The 21,736-nt window shown below is 34.7% G+C and overlaps 1 protein-coding gene across 2 annotated transcripts; it reads left to right on the top strand.

Moving 5' to 3' along the window:
• The first annotated feature begins 491 nt into the window (after positions 1–491).
• On the top strand, positions 492–20,186 carry ice2 (interactor of little elongator complex ELL subunit 2). 2 transcript variants are annotated; one of them, XM_081355600.1, is made up of 15 exons: positions 492–648; positions 724–825; positions 1,260–1,441; positions 1,552–1,671; positions 2,434–2,568; positions 2,668–2,784; positions 3,775–3,931; positions 4,016–4,200; positions 9,770–10,583; positions 11,028–11,194; positions 12,037–12,166; positions 15,790–15,874; positions 16,093–16,143; positions 16,546–16,786; positions 19,740–20,186. In XM_081355600.1, the coding sequence occupies exons 2-15, from the start codon at positions 729–731 to the stop codon at positions 19,959–19,961; spliced, it is 2,703 nt and encodes a 900-aa protein (XP_081211726.1). In that variant the 5' UTR covers positions 492–648; positions 724–728; the 3' UTR covers positions 19,962–20,186. The 2 variants fall into 2 exon arrangements, with proteins under 2 accessions (XP_081211726.1, XP_081211725.1); XM_081355599.1 differs by having other exon boundaries at positions 508–648; positions 1,192–1,441.
• The last annotated feature ends 1,550 nt before the right edge of the window (positions 20,187–21,736 follow it).

Raw genomic sequence — 21,736 nt, 5'->3', positions numbered from 1 at the left:
ATGTCTGGTGTTTATGGCCTGAAACCGACCACAGTTTGTCATAATACAAGTTTGTGCGGTTTCCAAAGAGGTCAGCCCATAAAAATAAAACACAATTCTCTAAAATACCATAGTCACTGTTGTGATAAAATATGAGTAATGTGTCAAAATGTTAGTCAGTGTCTCGCCATAAACATAATTGTATGCACATTTTATAAGCCTACGTAACTAAATACGTAGTACAACACAACCTACATAAAATATATCCACGTTTAATTGTACTTTAGTATTAACTTAGTTAAACTGTGTAACGTTACTTTAACCTTTGAAATTGATCGATGGATTCAGGAAAGATATTTCACAATCAAGTAAGTCTGATACAAAACTTTGAAAATTAAGCTATTGGTATTTTTCAGTATGACAAAACTTATACCACTGTAAGTATTTTTACTAACATTGGGTTAGCACAAATGAATTGTAACAATAAGAAATTCAGCCGTTTGATCAGAAGCGGAACCGTTGTTTCATGTTTTGTTTCTTCCCGGAGGATTCAATCGGCGCACTGTTATGATGTGAGGAATGTCAGCGTGCGACAGACAAGAGTCAGTCGGTACAATGATTTAACGATGATGTGAACTACATAAAAATTTGCGCCATGGAGTTAAAATGGTAGGTGACAATATGGTTCTCTAAATAAACACGTATTATTGATAATTGTAATGAAGATAGTCTGTTTGTCCGCAGGGAAGATGCTGCTGTCACTGGTCCTCTCGTGTTCTCGAGAGATGTGTTTGACAAGTTCACTCTCGCGCCTAACATTAAGGAACTATATGCTCTTTTACACAGGTGAGTGACTGTGGTCGTATCTTACTCACATTTACCACGGTAACTGTAGTTAAACCGTGTTATTCATATTTAAGACCAAATAGCCACATATAAAACATCTTAATTAACAACCATGATTACAACTATAAAACAACCAATTCTATGATATGGGAAAATAATAGCCTAAATACTTGAATGTACAACATTTCAATGAAATTACCATGGTAAGTTTTCTGTATACTGTAATTGACAATATACAGGGATATTGTGATACACACACACACACATATATCTATATCTATATATATCTATATATATATATATATATATATATATATATATATATATATATATATATATATATATATATGATTATTTCTTTGAAAGCTCTGATGCAGCAGAAGCACAGACTGTGAAATGTTCTGAAGATCCAGACATTAACACGCTTGCATCAGATGAGGCCTCGTCTGAATGCAAACCAACTGAAAATCGTGTTCAGCCCAAACCTGTGAAGACTACTGAGATTCCAACTTTCCCTGAGCCTCTAGTGCCCTACCCTTGCTTTAGCAGCATCAACTTAAAGCAGCGCCGATCATATCTCAGCATTCTCAACGGCAAGACTACCACAGCTTCAAAGGTAGACCATCTCAAGTGCTGATCGCCTGTAATACTGGGACAGTTTTGATCGCTGTACATGGATGCAAGGCAGAGTTTGTGTGGTAATTCATTTTGTGTCTTATTTCTAAGCCTTTGATGGAGCGTGTGAAGAATGAAGTGACAGAGTTTATGAAATACCTACAAGATGTTTCTAGAGTATGTGCTGATGGGTACAACTATATGCCACCAGGCAGCACCCGCTACTCTGAGGTAGTTAAAATTATTTATTTATTTCAAATTCAAAAGTTCTGTTGTTTTAATTTTATTACTTTTCTTAATTTAGTTGTTGTTGAATATTTTATTTAAGATTTTATTATTGTTTATAAATATTTGATCATTTTTTTACATTTTATTTATTATTTTGTTTTATTATTTTTCTTTATTTCATTATTGTTCTTGAATATTTGATTGATTGATTTCTTTGTATATTTTAATTTTATTTTTTGTTAATTTGTCTTTATTACATTATCAATTTTTTTTATATTTTATTGATGATTTTTGTATATTTTAATTTTATTATTTTTCTTTATTTCATTATCATTTTTTAAATATTTGGTTGATTTTTGTATATTTTAATAAAATCTAATTAATAAAAAAAACTCTTTCACTATCATTTTGAATATTTTATTGATGGGTTTTGTATATTTTAATTAGATTTATTATTTTATTATGCTAATTTATTTCATTATCATTTTTGAAAATTTGATTGATTGATTTTTTATATATATATATATATATTTTTTTTTTTTATTATTCTTTTAATTTTTCTTTCTTTCATTTTTTATTATTTTATTGATGATCTTTTTTTTATTTTAATTTAATTTTGTATTTTATTTTATTATCTTTATTTATTTCATTATAATTTTTTTATATTTTATTGATGCTTTTTTTATATTTAATTTTTATTTTTATTATTTCATTATCATTTTTTTAATATTTTAATGGTGATTGTTTTTATATTTCCCCCAACAGGAATATTTTACAGCCTGCTTGGAACATGTGAAGAGTTACCCACAGTTTTACAGCATTCAAGAGATTACTAGCCTGACCAGTGCAAAGTTTGTGTCTGAAATGTCTCTCAACTTTGAGAAACAGCTTCTCGCTATGGTACCTATACACTATAGTTATTTTTGTATTATTAACTTAAATGTGTGAATGTGATATACTGCTGTTTGTTTCATCTATGTCTACTGTTATTCTCCTCAGGGTAAAATGGACATGCTAGACAAAAAAGTGATCCCAGAAGACACCCAACTGGCAGTAGACTATGAGACTGTGTCAAATGTGGTTCCTCCAGCTAAAAAAGCAACTTCAGCACAAACTGTACGTGGCCTGTCTGTGATTGTGTGGTTTTTACTGTCAATTTTTGTGGTTTTTGGTCTTTATATGGATGAATTTCAGATAAAATGGCCATATTTTAACCCATAATGTTTTTTCTTATTATTATTTGTATTTTGTCATTGTCATGAAACTAATGACAAAATACAAACGTACAATTGCACACATTTTCTACAAAAAATATTTTGTCTTTTTATTTAAAAAATAATCCTTTTTTAAAAACTTAATTAAATTAAATTCAGCACAAATACTACCATTGTATATAAACATTATTTTATACCATTTAAATAATATAATTATGAATATTATTATTACTATTAGTATACCAACTTGATGAATTGTCATAAAAATTATGTCAGAAAGGTGGAAATATTTTCAGGTGAAAAAAGGATCCAAATGTCCCTTTTTAGGAATACAACAATGTAGTGCAATAAAATATGAATCATGCTAAAATAGGCTTAATTTTCCTTATGTAAAATATATTTTATGTTTTTACTTTTTTAATTTGCAGATAAAAAAAAAGAAGAACCCAAATATGTAATTTTACAAACAAAATATAATACAAAATATATAAATCATTCTAAAATAGACTTCATTTTCATTGTGCTATATATATAAAATATTATGAATGTGCAGGAGAAGAAGGGCCCAAAAATGTTTCTTTTTTTAGATTCACCCATGTTATTGCTAACTTAAAAAGCGTGTAGGTTTTTATCTTCCAAAATGTGATCTTAACCACTAGGTGGCACTGCTACCTTTGATCTGAATTATCCCTCTAAAATATTTAAAAGAATAAACGTAGTATCTAGGCCGGTTAACCAGGAACTGGAGCCAATGACTGAGGGGCCCAAGACCTCCAATAAGAGTAGGAGCCACCTAAAAATCTCTGTCCTTTCACCTCATGAAATTCATTTAATATGCCTGTAGAAATCAAAGTTCTTGAGTCTGAATCCTGATGTCTCTTGATTTCTGCAGGCCATCAGCAATGACAGCAACGCGGAAAAACTCAGCGCCACTTATGAGCCACAAGTGTGTTTATCCAAAGAGGCTTTCCTTCAGCTCCTGAATAACAGTACAGAGTTCACGGAAGCATGGGAGCTGCCCATTTGGGTCAAAATGAATCCTAATAAAGGTGAGGGGTCATTTTATGACACCAGAAGATTGTAATCCAGACAGTTAAGAGAGTCAGTCGCAGTGAATGTGGTGTGGTTAACAGGCAGCAGTCAGAGTAAGACGGCATACATTGATCCGCCTCTGCTGAAGACAGAGATGAGCTGGAGAGAGAAGAGTCTGCTGTTTCATGAGGAGAGCGTCAAGCTGACATTCAAGAAGACTGTGTCACGACCTGTATTTTTCCTCACTTCAGAAGAGATATCCTTAGAAATGAACCCCCCTCCTGAGGTAAGGTCAATTCAGGGAAGTAAAGGAACACAAAACACCAAACAGTGGAATAAATAAATAATAAATATTGCAGATTATTTATTAATTCATTTTTGTTATTGGCTCATTAAAAAAAAAAAAAATATATATATATATATATATATATACACCAGACTTTTGAATGGTTGTTTACAAAAAATATTAAGCAACAAAAATGGTTTTGAAAATTAATAAGAAATGTTTCTAAGTATGTATATATACACTGAACAAAATTATAAACGCAACACTTTTGTTTTTGCCCCCATTTTTCATGAGCTGAACTCAAAGATCTAAGACTTGTTCTATGTACACAAAAGGCCCATTTCTCTCAAATATTGTTCACAAATCTGTCTAAATCTGTGTTAGTGAGCACTTCTCCTTTGCTGACATAATCCATCCACCTCACAGGTGTGGCATATCAAGATGTTGATTAGACAGCATGATTATTGCACAGGTGTGCCTTAGGCTGGCCACAATAAAAGGCCACTCTAAAATGTGGGTCGGAGGGGACTAACGCAGTGTTATCTCACACTCATAGTGTTATCTCACTAATACAGATTTAGACAGATTTGTGAACAATATTTGAGAGAAATAGGCCTTTTGTGTACATAGAAAAAGTCTTAGATCTTTGACTTCAGCTCATGGAAAATGGGGGCAAAAACAAAAGTGTTGCGTTTATAATTTTGTTCAGTGTATGTACGTATGTGTGTGCTTAACAGATATATTATTTTATTATTATTAAAGCTGGTAACTTGGTATTAGCCAACACTATCATCAAAAATAAATAATATTAAAGCTGCAAGCAGCATTTATCGGGGTTCAAGCAGTTAAGGCCTTTAAGGCATTTAAGCACAAAAGCATCAAAAGTTATTAAGATTTATTTAGCAAGCATGTAACCACTGACATAATAGATGGAAAAGACCATTTACAGCCAATACAGGCAATTTGCCATGGGATATATATGGTTTTAAAGCTTTTTAACAGTTATAGCGCCACCTATGGTCCGATCTCCATAAAATTGTTTACTGTGACCTCAAATTGAACCCATACACATGTGTACTGAGTTTGGTGAAGATATCTCATTTACTTCTTGAGTTATAGCCATTTGAGTAAAATAGGCTCCTCCCACAACGATTTGCCACATTCTAGAATTATTTAATATGATTCTAGCATGATTTACTATCATATACCATGTTCCAGAATGATTTATTAGGATTCTAGCATGATTTACCTTGATACACCTCATTTCAGTATTATTTACTATGATTTACAATGTTTCTAGCATGATTAACCACATTACTAGCAATTATGTGAAGTGTCAGTGCAAATGAGGTGATGAACACTGACAAAATATTATTGTGTTATAATAGTTAGTTATATACGTGATTTTTAGTGTGTGTCCAAGTATGAATGCAAAAGCACATGTAAAAGCTCCAAAACTCTGGAATAGCCTTCCTGATACTGTTCGTTGCTCAGACTCGCTCTCCCAGTTTAAAACTAGATTAAAGTCGCATCTCTTCAGCCAGGCATTCATATAATATTTTTAATCTTACAGTTCAAATTACAATCCGGCCTCTAGTTAATAAACGCCAGAGGAGAACTGGCCCCCGACTGAGCCTGGGTTCTCCCAAGGTTTTTTTTTTCTCCATTGGGTCACCTGATGGAGTTTTAGGACACTATTAGGTCACTTGATGGAGTTTTTCGGTTCCTTGCCACTGTTGCCTTTGGCTTGCTCAGTTGGGGATATTCTGGGGATATCTAATTTGATTTTATCAATAAATTCCACTAGAAACAAACCTTGTTGTATTATTTTAATTTAATACTGTGAAGCTGCTTTGATACAATCTGTATTGTGAAAAGCGCTATACAAATATACTTGACTTGACTTGACTTGACTTAAAATATTTCATTATTGAGTAGAATGGCCAGCAGAGGGCACTAGAAGACCACTTATTGGCTCACTTTCACTTTAAACCAGTTTTCTGCACTAAAGCAAACCAGTTTTTCCATGTTAACTCAATGCATGCTTACACACACACACACACACACACACACACACACACACACACACACACACACACACACACACACACACATACACACACAGTTTAGTTAACCATGATTTACCATGATATACCACGTTCTAGTATTATTTACCAGGAGATAAACGACAATCTAGTATTATTTACTTTGATTTACCATGTTTCTAGCCTGATTTATCACATTACTAGCAATTATTTGAAGTGTCAGTGCAAATAAAGTGATTAACACTGACAAAATATGATTGTGTTATAAAAGTTATTGCTATATAAGTGATTTTTTTAGTGTGTATTCAAGTATGAATGCAAGCACATGTTGAAATATTTCATTAATAAGTAGAATGGCCAGCAGAGGGCAGTAGAAGACCACTTATTGGCTCACTTTCACTTTAAACCAGTTTTCTGCACTAAAGCAAACCAGTTTATCCATGTTAACTCAATGCATGCTTACACACACACACACACACACACACACACACACACACACACACACAGACACACACACACAGCATAGTTAACCATGATTTACCATGATTTACCACATTACTAGCAATTATTTGAAGTGTCAGTGCAAATAAAGTGATTAACACTGACAAAATATGATTGTGTTATAATAGTTATTGCTATATAAGTGATTTTTAGTGTGTATTCAAGTATAAATGCAAGCACATGTGGAAAAATTTAATTAATAAGTAGAATGGCCAGCAGAGGGCAGTAGAAGACCACTTATTGGCTCACTTTCACTTTAAACCTCATGATTTTGACCAGTTTTCTGCACTAAAGCAAACCAGTGTTTCCATGTTAACTCAATAATGCATACTTGCTACATATGCTACACACAATAATGCTACACACACACACACACACACACACACACACAAATGTTTTAGTGATATTGGTGTCACATTCACCTTCATCACATTCACCTTCTGTCTTCATCACATTCACTATCTGTCGTCATTACCTGCACCTGCTCCTCATCACCCTCCTCATCATCACCTGCTCCTCATCATCATAACCGTCACCTGTTGTCCTTGTCTTGATCTGTGTATTTAAGTTCCCCTCTCATCCATTATCATTGTCGGTTATTGTTTGTGCACTAGCACTCTGTTATGTTTGTTTTCATGTTGGAAAATAAAACCTTTGTTATATTTGTACCACACACACACACACACACACACACACACACACACACACACACACCATCATTTATCATGATTTACCATGGCTGATACCAATACCAATATGAGAAAATTACTATTTTAAACAGCGGGGGGCAGTAAAATACCACTTATTGGCTTAACATGCCATTAATTCATATCATTTTCACCTTTTTAACTGTTATAGAGGCAAATTTTGTCCGATCTGTCTGAAAATTTTCATGCTTGTTCAGGGTGATATTTCACACGTTCTGACTTGTTTTTAAGAAGGTCTGAGCATTGATTAAAGAGATATAGGCTTTCGGGGACACTTGGTAAAGGCCAGATTTTGAAGTGAACCTATTATAGCTATCCAAATGAAGTAGTTCAACTTTTTCTGACAATTATTGATCTAGTGAGTCCAGAGAATTGTATTGCACTAGTTTTGAACATTATGATATGAAAATTATATGATCAGAGATGGAAAAGACCATTTACAGCCAATACAGGCAGTTTACCATAGGAAATATATGATTTTAAAGCTTTTTAACAGTTATAGCGCCACCTATCGTCCGATCTCCATAGAATTTTTCATGCTTGTTAATGATGTTATGTCACATATGCTGACCACTTTTTGTGAAGTTCTGAGTTTTTATTTAGGATTTATAGGCTTTTTAATGTATTTTGACACGCCCATTTTATAAATGACCCTATTAGAGCCATCCAAATGCAAAAGTTCAACTTTTTTTTGATAGTTTTTGATCTAGAGAGTCCAGAGAATTGTCCTAGACTGGTCTGGTTCCGATCGGGCGAAAAACCTAGGACTAGTTCGCAAAAGTAGGTTTTTAACATGTTTGCGAATATTTAATGAACGGTTTGATTGACAGCAATGGTTCTTGAGGCAAAGTTGTTCAGGATGAGGAGATCTATCAAATGATATGCATATTGTGTGGATATTTGTAACACCACGTGATTACAGAGCCATAAAACTCGTTAGCGCCAACTAGTGGCCGATTTCTTTCAAAATTCTTACAGACCTCTAGGGCCTTGAGTCGAACATGCCCATCGAGTTTCGTTCCGATCGGCCTCCGTTAACCTTGTCTAATAGGTGCTCAAATTTCATTGGCCGATGGCGGCCATGTTTTTTGAGATACGCCAATGTCCTCATACACATACATGGCACCTTGGACCAAGACACTGCATACCAATTTTCAAGTCAATCGGACTAACGGTCAGGTGGTTATAGCCTGTTTTATGTTTTTTTCATGTTATAGCGCCACCATGTGGCCAATCGCCGCGGTTTTTTTACTGTGACCTCAGATTGACCTCTTACACATGTGTACCAAGTTTGGTGAAGATACCTCATTTACTTCTGGAGTTATAGCCATTTTAGTAAAATAGGCCCTGCCCACGACGTACGTTTTGGCGCCCCTTAGCGTCCGTGAATCGAAATTTCAACTTTTTTTCGATAGTTTTTGATATTCAGACTCAAGAGAACATTTCTGCACTGGATTGGTTCCGATCGGGCGAAAAACCTAGGACTAGTTCGCAAAAGTAGGTTTTTGACAAAATTCAAAATGGCGGAAAATCTATCATGGCGGAAATGAAATCGGAGATATACGTTTTGTTCGTCAGGCGTCCAGCTTTCCAATGATATAAGACACTTGAGTCTACGACATACGGTCTAGTAGTTATGAGCAGTTTTGCGCTTTTGGTTGCTATAGCGCCACCTATGGGCCAATCGGGGTCATACTTTTATAGGTTCTCCCCAAATTGAGGACTACCATTTGGCCAAGTTTCAAGGTTCCAGCTCTTACGGTTTGGTCTGCACGATGCGTTTAAGGGGAAAATAATAATAATAATAATAATAATAATAATAAAAATCAGTACAATTACAATAGGGTTTCAGCACTTCGTGCTTGAACCCCTAAAAATTACAGAAGGATTCTGAAAGCATAACATTTAAAGCACAGTCCATATTAATATGTTATTGTCTCACAGGATCAATTATTGCAGTTACTATGGTATTTCTATGGTAAACTATGATTAAAATAGTACATTGATGGCAACCTAAAAATGGTAACATCTACATTAACTGATTTTATTCAAGTCAAAAATATTATTATACATCACTGAATCAACATAAATACATAGGTATACCATCAAAACGTTTTTTTTTTTGTTTTTTTTTTTTTTTTCAGGTAGAAATAGCTCTTTAAGGTAACAGTTGCAGGTTAGCACTCTTTACAGTGTGCAGTTTTGTAATGAAAGCATCTGCTAAATAAATAAAAGTCAAATAAGAGTGAGTGAAACAAATATTTAAAATATAAAGTTATATTGTGAATAATATTTACTTCGCTTTACTGTGCCCAGGACAAAAACTCCAGGAATGTGGTTGCATTTGATGATGCTGGAATGGATTTTGAGACTGATCTAACAGACCTGGAGTCATTTGGGGAATCCTACAAGCCCAGTAAGAAAGTCAAGGAACAGAATGAACCAAAAACAGCTTGTACAAATCCATCTCAACTCACCACAAGCCCCAAGAAACAGACAGACTCTTTAGGTACGTCAAAGCACACCTCAACATCTCAAAACACTCCCACAGAACCCCTTGAGTTGACCGTGGCTGAGGAACAAGGAGAGACCGACTCGTCTTTGGCTGACGGAGGAAACGCTGCAATGCATGAAAGTGCGAGTGAAGATTCAAAAGTGTCTTCTGTTCAGTGTCCTCCCACCAAGCGGCCTAGACGGTTAATGGAAGACAAGGGTGACCAGGATTCGGATTCTGACGAAGAACGACTAGTTATCGATCACATAGTCTCCTCACAGACCCAGGTGACACCAGGCGAGGTGTCCTCCCCCCGAGCGCCCGACCCAGCAACAACAGGCCCCACTAACCCTCTGGGCAAAGGAACAAAGAAAGGCATCAAAAGACCAAGAATATCCGGCGAGTGCGATCAACTCGGACAGATTTTACGGATGCAGGACGCCATGCTGAAATCCACCCCCAGCAAGAACCAGGAGGCTGTGAAAGCGCCTGTCCCAGAAGATAAACCTCCAGAACCTAAAACACACTCCCTGGTCAAACAGTGTGTGACCTCGTACCTGGAGTCCAGAGAGGGACAGGGAGAGGACGGTACAATGCCTGCTGCCGTGCCTGTGCTGGTGGCCCCTCAAAGAAAACGTTAGTGCTTAATACACTATCTCACATTTTGTATTTCATATTTTGAAATAATACTTTTTTCTTTATTTTAACCTAAATATGAATTGACAAAATCAGTAACTGACAAAGAATGAAAGTCAAAAATCAAGTCATCATCATTTTCAGTCTTTGAATAATCAAGTTTAAATTATAATATTGTTATTTTTAATATTTAAGTTATTTTTGTGCCGAATTTTTATTATTGCAGGTTTAGATATCTTGATTATATATATATCAGAATTTAAAATTTATATTTTATACTATATATCCTTATTTTAAATAATATGCATTTAAAATAATATCTATCTATTTAGCTGGCTGTCTTTATCTATCATCTGTATGTACATATCTGTTTGTCTGTCTGTCTGACTGTCTATCTATCTATCTATCTATCTATCTATCTATCTATCTGTCTGTGTGTCGCAGGTCTTCTGAGGGAGGATCTTCAGGTCAGTGCTGAGGATGAGAGGGACTATGATCCTCCAGCAGAGGGCAGCGTTCTGTACAAACTCTACAGTCTGCTGGACGTTCTGTTCATGGTGCGCAGCAGTGTGGACATCGCTCACCCGAGACACGACAAAGAGACCTTCAGGGTGAGCTGGACCCATGCCAATACACAAACACAATACACCTTTTGTGAAAATGTTGCTTTATTTGGCCCAGGTTGAAGAGTTTCAAACATCATCAGACTCGTCAGATCCTGTGTAAACACCCACAATGCATCTTATTATTATTAGTTATAATTTTCGACTGATTTTTAGCAACCTTTTATTGACATTATTATTGGATTTGAGTCTGTATGTCAATATGTCAGGTATTATTCTTTATATTTTGATATTTTCAAACAGTCTGCTTTCCTGTGCGGAGCTGTAGAGTCGACTTTTAAGTCTTATCAGTGTACTAACAGACTCTTTCCAGTTAAGGGTTCACAAACGTAGGTCAAAACTGCTTGTTCTGAAAAAGAAGCTCTTCTGCATCTGTTTATAGAGTATAGTGACTCAAAACACAAACACAATACACCTTTTGTGAAAATGTTGCTTTATTTGGCCCAGGTTGAAGAGTTTCAAACATCATCAGACTCGTCAGATCCTGTGTAAACACCCACAATGCATCTTATTATTATTAGTTATAATTTTCGACTGATTTTTAGCAACCTTTTATTGACATTATTATTGGATTTGAGTCTGTATGTCAATATGTCAGGTATTATTCTTTATATTTTGATATTTTCAAACAGTCTGCTTTCCTGTGCGGAGCTGTAGAGTCGACTTTTAAGTCTTATCAGTGTACTAACAGACTCTTTCCAGTTAAGGGTTCACAAACGTAGGTCAAAACTGCTTGTTCTGAAAAAGAAGCTCTTCTGCATCTGTTTATAGAGTATAGTGACTCAAAAATGCCGTTTGAGTGTATAATGATTGAGTCTGGTTTTATTTAGGCCATCCCAGTGCATGTCTTACCCAAGCTGGAGTATCAGCTGTGCTACGGAGCCGAGAGTCTGACCCACTCCGAGGCCTGTCAGCTGTGGGCCGAGAAACTTCTGCACTCCAGTACCGTGTCTTTCATAAGTAAGAGACTTGATGGAATCTGTGTTTTTTCCCCTTTAGTGGTCATGAAAAGTTATGACATTTTATTGTGACTGTCATGAATCTATTTGATGGAAATGTCACCAGATATAGAGAAGAAAGTATGCAATCTATAAGCAATCTCTTAAACTTCAGTAGCAAAAATGTCTGTTTAGACTGTTTCAATAAATCAGTTTATAACTAATTCAACTGATTCACAGTTGAATTATTATATAATTGAATCACTTCAAATTCAATTACTTTGAATTTGATTTTATAATTTTTGCCATTATAAAGACAAAAAATGCTTTAAAATGTTTTTGTAAAATACAGTACAGGTCAAAAGTTTGGAAACATTACTATTTTTAATGTTTTTGAAATAAGTTTCTTCTGCTCATCAAGCCCGCATTTATTTGATCAAAAATGTAATATTATTACAATTTAAAATAATTGGTTTTCAATTTATTATACTTTAAATTATCATTTATTTCTGTGATGCAAAGCTGAATTTTCAGGATCATTACTCCAGTCTATCACATGATCCTTTAGAAATCATTCTAATATGATGATTTATTATCAAAGTTGGAAACAGTTCTGCTGCTTAATATTTTTTTCATAACCTGTGATACTTTAAGATACTTTGAATAAAAAGTAAAAAAAAAAAAAAAAAGCAAATTTTTTTAAAAATAGAAATCTTTTGTAACAACAATATACACTACTGGTCAGTAATTTGGGGTCAGTAATTTTTTCTTTCTTTTTTTGGAAATAAATTAATACTTTTATTCAGCAAGGATGTGTTAAATTGATAAAAAGTGATAGTAAAGAAGATTTATATTATTAGAAAATATTTTTTTATTTTTAATAAATGCAGTTCTTTTTAACCTTTTATTCATCAAATATATTAGGCAGCAGAACTGTTTCCAACACTCATAATAAATCAAGATATTAGAATGATTTCTAAAGGATCATGTGATTGACTGGATGTCACATGTGACACTGAAGACTGGAGTAATGATGCTGAAAATTCATCACAGGAATAAGTTATTTTTTAAAGTATATTCAAATAGAAAACTATTATTTTAAGTTGTAATAATATTTCACAATATTACTGTTTTTTTTCTGTATTTTTGATCAAATAAATGCAGGCTTGATGAGCAGAAGAAACTTCTTGAGGTAGAAATGTTTCCAAACTTTTGACCTGTACTGTATGTTAATAAAAATTAATAACTGATTCGTTTGCACTACCTATTAAATCAAATTAAAGCATGTTTCATGCTTTAAAATGTTGTAGTAAAAATATATGTAGGTGGACATTGATTAATCAATTCATGACAGATTCAGTGATTTTTGTTGTTGCATCAAATTAAATTAAAGCATTTTAATATGATTTGCTTTAAAAGTTGTAGTAAAAACATATGCAAGCAAAAAAATGCGTATTATTTTATCATATTAATAATATATTATCATATATTTTTTTATTTATTATTTTATGATTTTTATATAGAATTGTTTTTATAAAATAATTTTCATTTTACTGTATTTTACTTATTACTTGAATCTGCTTTGTTACAATGGCTGAAATGGTTCCTTTAATTGGGAAAAAACAACAACTACTTTTTAAACCATTTTAGGCAAATCACAAGACTGACAAATATTAGTTGTATCAACTCGCAAAATACCATCAGAAAAGTTCAAATCACATTTTTTTTTAATCAAGCAAATTTACACAGGCAGAAGTTTTTTCTTCTTTTTTTCTCAAGTGTTAGTTTTGGTAATCGGGGAGTCAGCACAAAAGCGAACTTCCCACAAACTCCCAGCATGCCTCTCTCATGACCCATGACTCACTGTTTTGAGTCAGGGTTGCCATAGCTACCAACATTACAGCTTTGAAAGGGCTGCTGAAGAATGCATCTGTATGTATGACATGTCAGTGTGGGTGTAGGGCTACTTGGGTTTCAACGTCAGTAGGGGAAAAAGAGGAAAAGATACTCCTTTTCTGACTGCTGAACTTTAACTTTGGAGCATTTAGCTAAATTTATATATAGTAAAGGTAGATAGATCTGTGATGTTTGTATCCACCTTATGGAAGCCTATAACATTCACAGTGACACTAAGAATGCTTGTAATATGCACGACAGCAGTCTGTGCCTGTAGTGTAAATATCTCTGAATCACAGAAGAATGCAGTAGAGCCTCGCTCTGACAAACCGTTTGCTTTAGAGATTCTTCTAGGCTTATTAAAGGAATCTGGTCTTTTCTTTGGGTCTAGTCCAGGATCCAGCCCTACTGATAACAGAATAGGCTGGTGCCTTTTGGAACAGTTTGTACTTCTACACATTTCTGTTCTTAGCACCAATCTTTATTAAATCTAGTGTTACTTGGTGCACTTCATGTGTTCTGAAATATTTGCATGAGCATATGTAGGTGAAATAATATTGCTTGTGAAAAAGTACTTATTACAGAAATATACTTAAGTGCAAACTGAATGCAATGTTTCAGAAATTTAGTAGCATTTCATTTAAAATTAAATTAATATGCTTAAATGTATAATTACACTGTAACGGAGACACGTTGTTACAGTGTAATTATGTTTAAATACTGAGTAATATTAATTAACTACATGTACTTACTCCAGGGGTAGGATTAAGGGTTTGGTTGAGGGTTAGTTGCATGCAATTGTGCATAATTTACTGCTATTACTATAGTAACTACATGTAACGTGTAACAAGGACACTGTAAAATAAAGTGTTTCCAAATAAAGTGTAACACAAAAAATAGAAGCCAAAGCAGCGAGTGTTGGAACACAGACAAAGCGAGTGATACAAACACCAGAGATGCACAATATATCTGCATTATATCAGTTATTGGCATTTTTTAATTATTATTAATAATCCATTAATAGATATAAACTGCATCAATTGTAGCTCATCGACAGACTAGAGCAGCATCTCTCATACACAGATGAACAAGTACGGGTGTGGAGAACTTCTTCTGGCATGAACTCTGAACAACACCATCATTGTGAAATATTACGAGGCATAGATACAATAGACGGACACAACGTGTGAACAATTATTGCAACATCTACAATGTTTCTCACAGTCTGTGTTGCGAGTCAATACGTCCTTTTGTTCTGCATCCCCTGTTGACGCAGAATTAGATGTTCTTCAGTTTTTTAACGGACTACAAGCTGGTTTAAGGCTCTGCAGTGGTCTTAATGTCGTTTTATTTATATTGTTATTTAGTATTTAATATTTTGCATTAGCTTTTATTTTTGGTTTTAGTTTGTTTTAGTTAAAGTGTTTTTGTCTTAAATAGATTTATTTAGCTTTAATTTATTTGTTTTAGTAGTTCAGCTCAAACTTATTTTGTTTCAGTTAGTTGCCCAGCAGCATTTCGTTTTAACATTGAAGTTTTTCGTCTGTTATTTATATTTTATTTCATCTTCATTTTAACTAATGAAAATGTAGTAGTGCTTTTAGTTCACACTGCTTTGCAGACTTGTTTTAGATATTGACTGTTACATAGAAGTGTAGCCTAACCAACCATTATGGAAAATGAACTGAAGTATTATCTTTATTAAAAGATTATAGACTATAAAAAAAAACTATCTATTTGTGTGTGTAGGTCGCATCAACGCACACACATCAGAAGTGGTGCAGATGCAGAAGTTACCTGACGACTGGATTCAGAACATCACCTGTGACTTCAGGTGAGTAAATCTCTGGAACATAGAAAGTGTTTAAATAAAACGCCTGATTTGAGAACGCTTTAGCCGTTTTTATTTATAGTGCATGCATGTTTGACAACTTACCCCATATGTTTATCTGACATATTGTTGTAATATATATATATATATATATATAATTAATATTAGGCTATATCTCTTCAAACAAGTTTTAATGGAATTTAATGTGATTTCTTTTTCAGGCCAACTAGATGTTTAAACACTCTCTACCACTTAATGAAAAAAGTCTCAGCGTGAGTTTCTTTTACTTCTTATATCCATTTAAATTTGTTACTTTCCCATTTGCAAGATGCATTTTTAATGTGAAATCAGTCTTTCAATCAGTCCTTGAAAGTGTGTGAATGTGTAATTTATGTGCTGACAAGCCGGAAGAACATTCCCCTTGCCATTGATAAGGCAAACAGATAGTCCCGCCCAAAATGCACACTATTGGTTGAGCCACTGGTTCTGAGTTGAGCTGGTGGAGATATTGAAACATAGTTATCTCTGCATATTACCTGGGATATGAGAAAGTCTTTTAAGATTAAAAAATGACACAAATCAACTTTAGGTTTTACATACTGTGTATTTGTTGCATTTAATAAAGCAGCCAATCTCTATGCGTTTGTGCTTATGTCTTTTACCACCTTTCCCAGTTTACAGGAAGGACGGTACCTGATGGTCCACAAACCTCGTGAGGGTTTTGTGACCATCTTCAAAGCCAGCAATGAGACCAAGTCTGCTCGCAGTTTGTACCACCTGCAGACTGCTCACTGCGGACCCCCTGCTGTGTCGCCAGGGGTACCCTGGGTTCCCCTAGACCCCTTGCATGTCCTGCCATTTCACCAGAAACACAGCAGACCGCCCTGCACCTTCCCCCCACGTCCACCCGCTCAGGTATGACCATCCTGGCCCATGTGTGCTCCAGACATGTTGAACCACAGTGCTTATGTGGGAAATTTGGGTTCCAATTTAGCCTGCAACTTACCTTTTATCCAGTATTTCCAGGGGGTGTGGTGTAGTGGTTATAGTTCAGAGTTGGAAAATTGAAGATTGCTGGTTCACATATATGTTCCAGATATGTTAAATCACAGTGCTTATGTGGGAAATTTGGGTTCGAATTTAGCCTGCAACATACAGTTTATCCAGTATTTCCAGAGGTGGGGTGGTGTAGTGATTATAAGAGTTGATAATTGGTAGGGATGCGCCGATCCGATATTCAGTATCGGTATCGGCTCCAATACTGCCATTTTGGCCGGATCGGTTATCGATCACACGAAGCCGATCCAAATCCGATATTGTGCGTATTACTATTCTGTCATTGTTAAGCCCCACAAAAGGCACAAATGTATTATAAAGCACTATAAAGTTTTCGTGCACTATATTATAAGTGTTCAGAAGCCATTTAATAGTCTAATATGAGGTAGAAATGAATATTTAAGTCGTTAAATTCAAGTTCACGTAAACTCTTTCCTCCGCTGCAGCTGTCAATCATTCTCCAGCATTCAAACAGCGCGTTCAGTTACATCAGTCTACGCGATGAAACTCTCAACAAGATGATTCAATGTTAATATTATTGTACTTGATCTGTAGATAAAGTTCTATGGTTTCGCATAAAATGACTTTATCTTGCTGGTCTGTATTGCTGTACCTTAATCATGTTACTATCTACCGGGTGTCTGTTGGATCACAATGGAGTAGAGCACTATGACTGTTCTTCACGCGCACAGTAACTGAAATTTAAAACTGTTAAAAGAAAAGGCTGAATAAACTATTGCACAGATAGATACTGTATAATACACTACGCATCAATATGTATTTCCTCAGTGCTTTGAACTGTGTTTAATGTGGACTCGACGCGCTGCGCGCTGTGACTCGTGTTGCTTCGAGCGCATCATTCTGCACACGGGTTGTGCATAAGCGCTTTGTGCCGCACTGTATTGGAGCCTTTCGTATTATAATACTTTTGCGCAATGAAAGATTATTAATAGACTTTCTTGTTCTGCCCTATCTTTCATATGTTGCTGCTTCAGCTGCGCTATAAAAAAAAATCTTAATTTTATAGTAGGCTAGCCTACATTTTTAAAATCTTTTTGATCTTGTTTTTCATGAATGTATTTTACAACAATAAAAATTGCAATGTCTAAAGTTTTACCAGATTTATTACTTTTATTACTACACTTGTGATTTTTCTAGAATAAATTTTACTGATGAATTATCCACTAATCTAGTTTATAATAGCATGTTTGTCATAGATTATGATCATACATTTTTTATTTGTTTTTCTTTATAACTAAGTTGTCTAGTCTGTATTAAGTAGATTGTGTTTAACACAAAATAGTGATTATCATTTCAACACACAGAGTTACAGAAATTCTACTTGATTTAAAAAAAAAACTGCACTGGTATCGGATCGGTATTGGTATCGGTCAATACTCAGAATTTTTGGTATCGGATCGGATCGGTTCTGAAAAAACTGGTATCGGAGCATCCCTAATAATTGGAGGGTTGCTGGTTCGCATATATGCTTCAGACATGTTGAACAACAGTGCTTATGTGGGTTCGAATTTAGCCTGCAACATACCTTTTATCCAGTATTTCCAGGTTGCTCAGATTTGATAACTGGAAGGTTGCTGATTCGAGCAATGTCTGAAGCCCTTGAGCACTTAAAGTCTTGTTTTAAAGTTGTTTTAAAGGGATATACATATTTTAATCAAATATATTCACACACTCACAGTCAACATGAAAAATCAGAGTGGACATTTTTTCTATGAAATCCCAAAAAACAACATTGCAGAGTTACCACACCCATTCTCTCTAGCAGGACGATCTGTCAGTTATGCCATGAATCTGAATCTGTTTGTATAAGAATTGATGGTAAGTTAACTTTAGTAGTGCCTAACTTTGTTTCACTTAATTTCAAAGTGTCGTCTTGGCTATAGCGATGCTTGATATAGCAAACACTGCTCATACTTAGGATTACCGTTTCTACATATCTCTAACCTCAGGTATTATACAATGGACATTAATGATTATAATAGCACATCGCAACCAACTGCAAAATTTGTGATATTACTAATCTTTACTCATTTCCCTTATTTTTGCATTTAGACCTTTTGTCGTCATCTAAAGCTTCCTTAAAGTTTATTTTAATAACACTGATAATTTAATAACTGTTGTAGTCTTTAACAAATGTCAAGAATATCTATTTTTCATGTTGTACTTTTATAATGCCTAAATTCACTTTAAAAAAAAAATTAATCAGTCTAACCGTTTTACGACAAAATAGTGTCAAATTTTAATATCAGCCATTTATCGATTACATGACATGAAAATAATTATCAGTATCTGAGAATTGTAATATTGGTGCATCTGTAAATGTAAAATTTGACTGGTTGTTTTTGAATGATTGTGGTTGTTCTCTTTATACGCTGGTCTAATGCTCTTGCGACATGTGTAGGGACAGGTAGGAACAATCACACCCATCCTACTCTACGCTCTGTAACACAATTACATCATTGAATTGGTCCCGACTGAAGCACTGCCTGAGGAAACCTAACACTTAAAATTTAATTGAAGCATAAACCTACACCAGAATCTGGGAGGTGCCTCGATTGTGTAAACTACTGAGCTTAGTGCTCACACTGTCCTGTAAAGACATGCCCACTCTTTATGCATGTCCTGAGGTATGCTGGGGCATTGGCAAGAGATCAGATCTCTCTGATTCTCCAGTTCATGGACATCCACTATGGGGATTTGAACCAACAACCTTTAGTCTAAAACTGCAGTACTACCATCCAAATTGTGTTATGTCATGATTTATCAAATGTAACTTTTCTACTTCATACAGGCAAAAGTTGGGACAGGACCTAAACAACGGCAAGGAAACAACGCTGTCAGACCGCCACAACCAGCCAGCTCAACTAAAACAGGCAATCTGAATCAATCACCTAAAAAGAAGAATAAAAAAGGCATTCGTAAGGCACAGGGATGGAAGGACAACATGAGATTCAAGCTAATGAAAGACCTGCAAAAAAGCCAAAGCGGTGAAGATGGAAAGACACCATCTTGATTTCTGTACTTGATTTTTGATTTTTCAAAAGCACTTTCTACCACTTGATATTATATACAACCAACAAAAAACAATGTTGTGTATAACGCTGCGTATGACTACATTTTGTACATTTTAAAAGAATCCTTGACCACACTGAAACGGTTAACATTTAAAATTTGTTCTATTTTGTATTATTTTGTCAGCAGTAAATAAAAGAATATGTTGTTTAATATAACATTTACTAAAATTATTGTGTCCCTTCACCATTTTTCATTGACATTCTGGTGTTGTCTTATAGTAATTTTGGGCAGCCTTGTCTCAAGTCAGGGAGAAAGATGTGGGTGTGTGTCTGGAAAGTTAGAGACCCACCCTAGTGTGTACTATACTGTGCATACTACTATCCATACTAAATATAGTGCAAGATTAAAATTAGTCTATACCAATAGAAGGCAAAGCTAAAACAGTAAACCAAAGGTGTCTAGGCTGTTGGATACACTTTCTCCAATGGATTTTCAAAGTGTGCCTTTGTGCAACTGTGCATTTCACCTAATATTGAGTAAAATCCCTTGTGCAACTGAAGAGGAGAAATGCGTCACGTTTCTCTTTTGACATTCAGTTGAAGATCGTGCCAAGGAATGTGACAGAAGCAGTTTTTAAGAAGTATTAACCTGAAAGTATAGATAATCATTACATTTAAGGAAATGGATTTAGCTAGATAACATTCTATTTCCACATTTATTATAAATGATTTATCCGTGCACATCATTATATTTAATTCATGTTCCCTCATAATCGAATCAGAATAACTTTCCCTCCCTTTTGCAGTGACATCTCTCCTTTTATGACGTGTTTACTGGCGCGAGGGCGGGATCAAACTGTCACTCACATGAGATCACAGCAATAGCAAACCACAACCATCCAATCAAGTCCCGCCCTACATTTTCTTCTTTTTTATGAAGCCTTTTCACTCAGTATACATCCCAATAGGGAAGAAAAGACTAATCGCAACTTCATTCCACCAATAGCAAGAAACAAAACCCGCATTACATTTTTTCTTGTTCAAGTAGCTGTTTATACTTGGACATAAAGTATGTCACAATAGGGAAGACACTTTCATACTCGTAAACAATAGTCTTAAATAAATGTTTAAAGTGATGTAAACACATGAGAGGACTTAAAATCTGTTAAAATCAGTGAAAAGCTGTTACTCTACACAAACTTGGCCGCCCCTTATGGTGGGATCACATGAGAACACATGACCAGCTGAATACTACACATTTATTCTCTGTAACCACACTTGTGTCTGTTGAATACATTAACCATGAGTTGGTACATCAGCAAATAGGATTTTTGTGAGTATGATGCTCCTATTGTGCTCTTTAGTTTCAGCTGTGATCATTAAACCAATTCTAAACAATTCAAAACTAATTCATCAATTAATATTTTGAATTAGCATATTTTTATATTTCCAGTTTTCATTTGAGCAAAGTAAAGGGCCATTTACACGACACCATTTTAAAATTAAAACAGAAAACGTTTTAATGCGTTTTGGCCGTTCATTTACACGACAACAGCGTTTTGGGGACCTGAAAACCCAAACTTTTGAAAACGGGTTTCAAAGTGCAATTTTTTTAAAACAATACCGTTATTGTCTCTGCGTAAACTACAAAAACACGAATTTGTGAAAAAGTTGACGTCATGCGTATTACGTGTTCAGTTCAGGCTCGTAATGTTTCTTTACAAAGTGACATCGCCACCTACTGGCCTGGCATGAATAATACAGCATTTTAAGT

The sequence above is a fragment of the Scardinius erythrophthalmus genome, assembly GCF_964197995.2.
Source record: "Scardinius erythrophthalmus genome assembly, chromosome: 24".
Lineage (NCBI taxonomy): Eukaryota > Metazoa > Chordata > Actinopteri > Cypriniformes > Leuciscidae > Scardinius > Scardinius erythrophthalmus.
This window is presented reverse-complemented; position numbering and strand designations above follow the sequence as displayed.

Excerpts from the sequence above, each read along its gene's own strand:
- ice2 (XM_081355599.1), top strand. Across the intron at positions 3,932-4,015 it reads CAAAATGAATCCTAATAAAG|GCAGCAGTCAGAGTAAGACG; the intron begins GTGAGGGGTCAT and ends TGTGGTTAACAG. Across the intron at positions 15,875-16,092 it reads AACATCACCTGTGACTTCAG|GCCAACTAGATGTTTAAACA; the intron begins GTGAGTAAATCT and ends TTTCTTTTTCAG.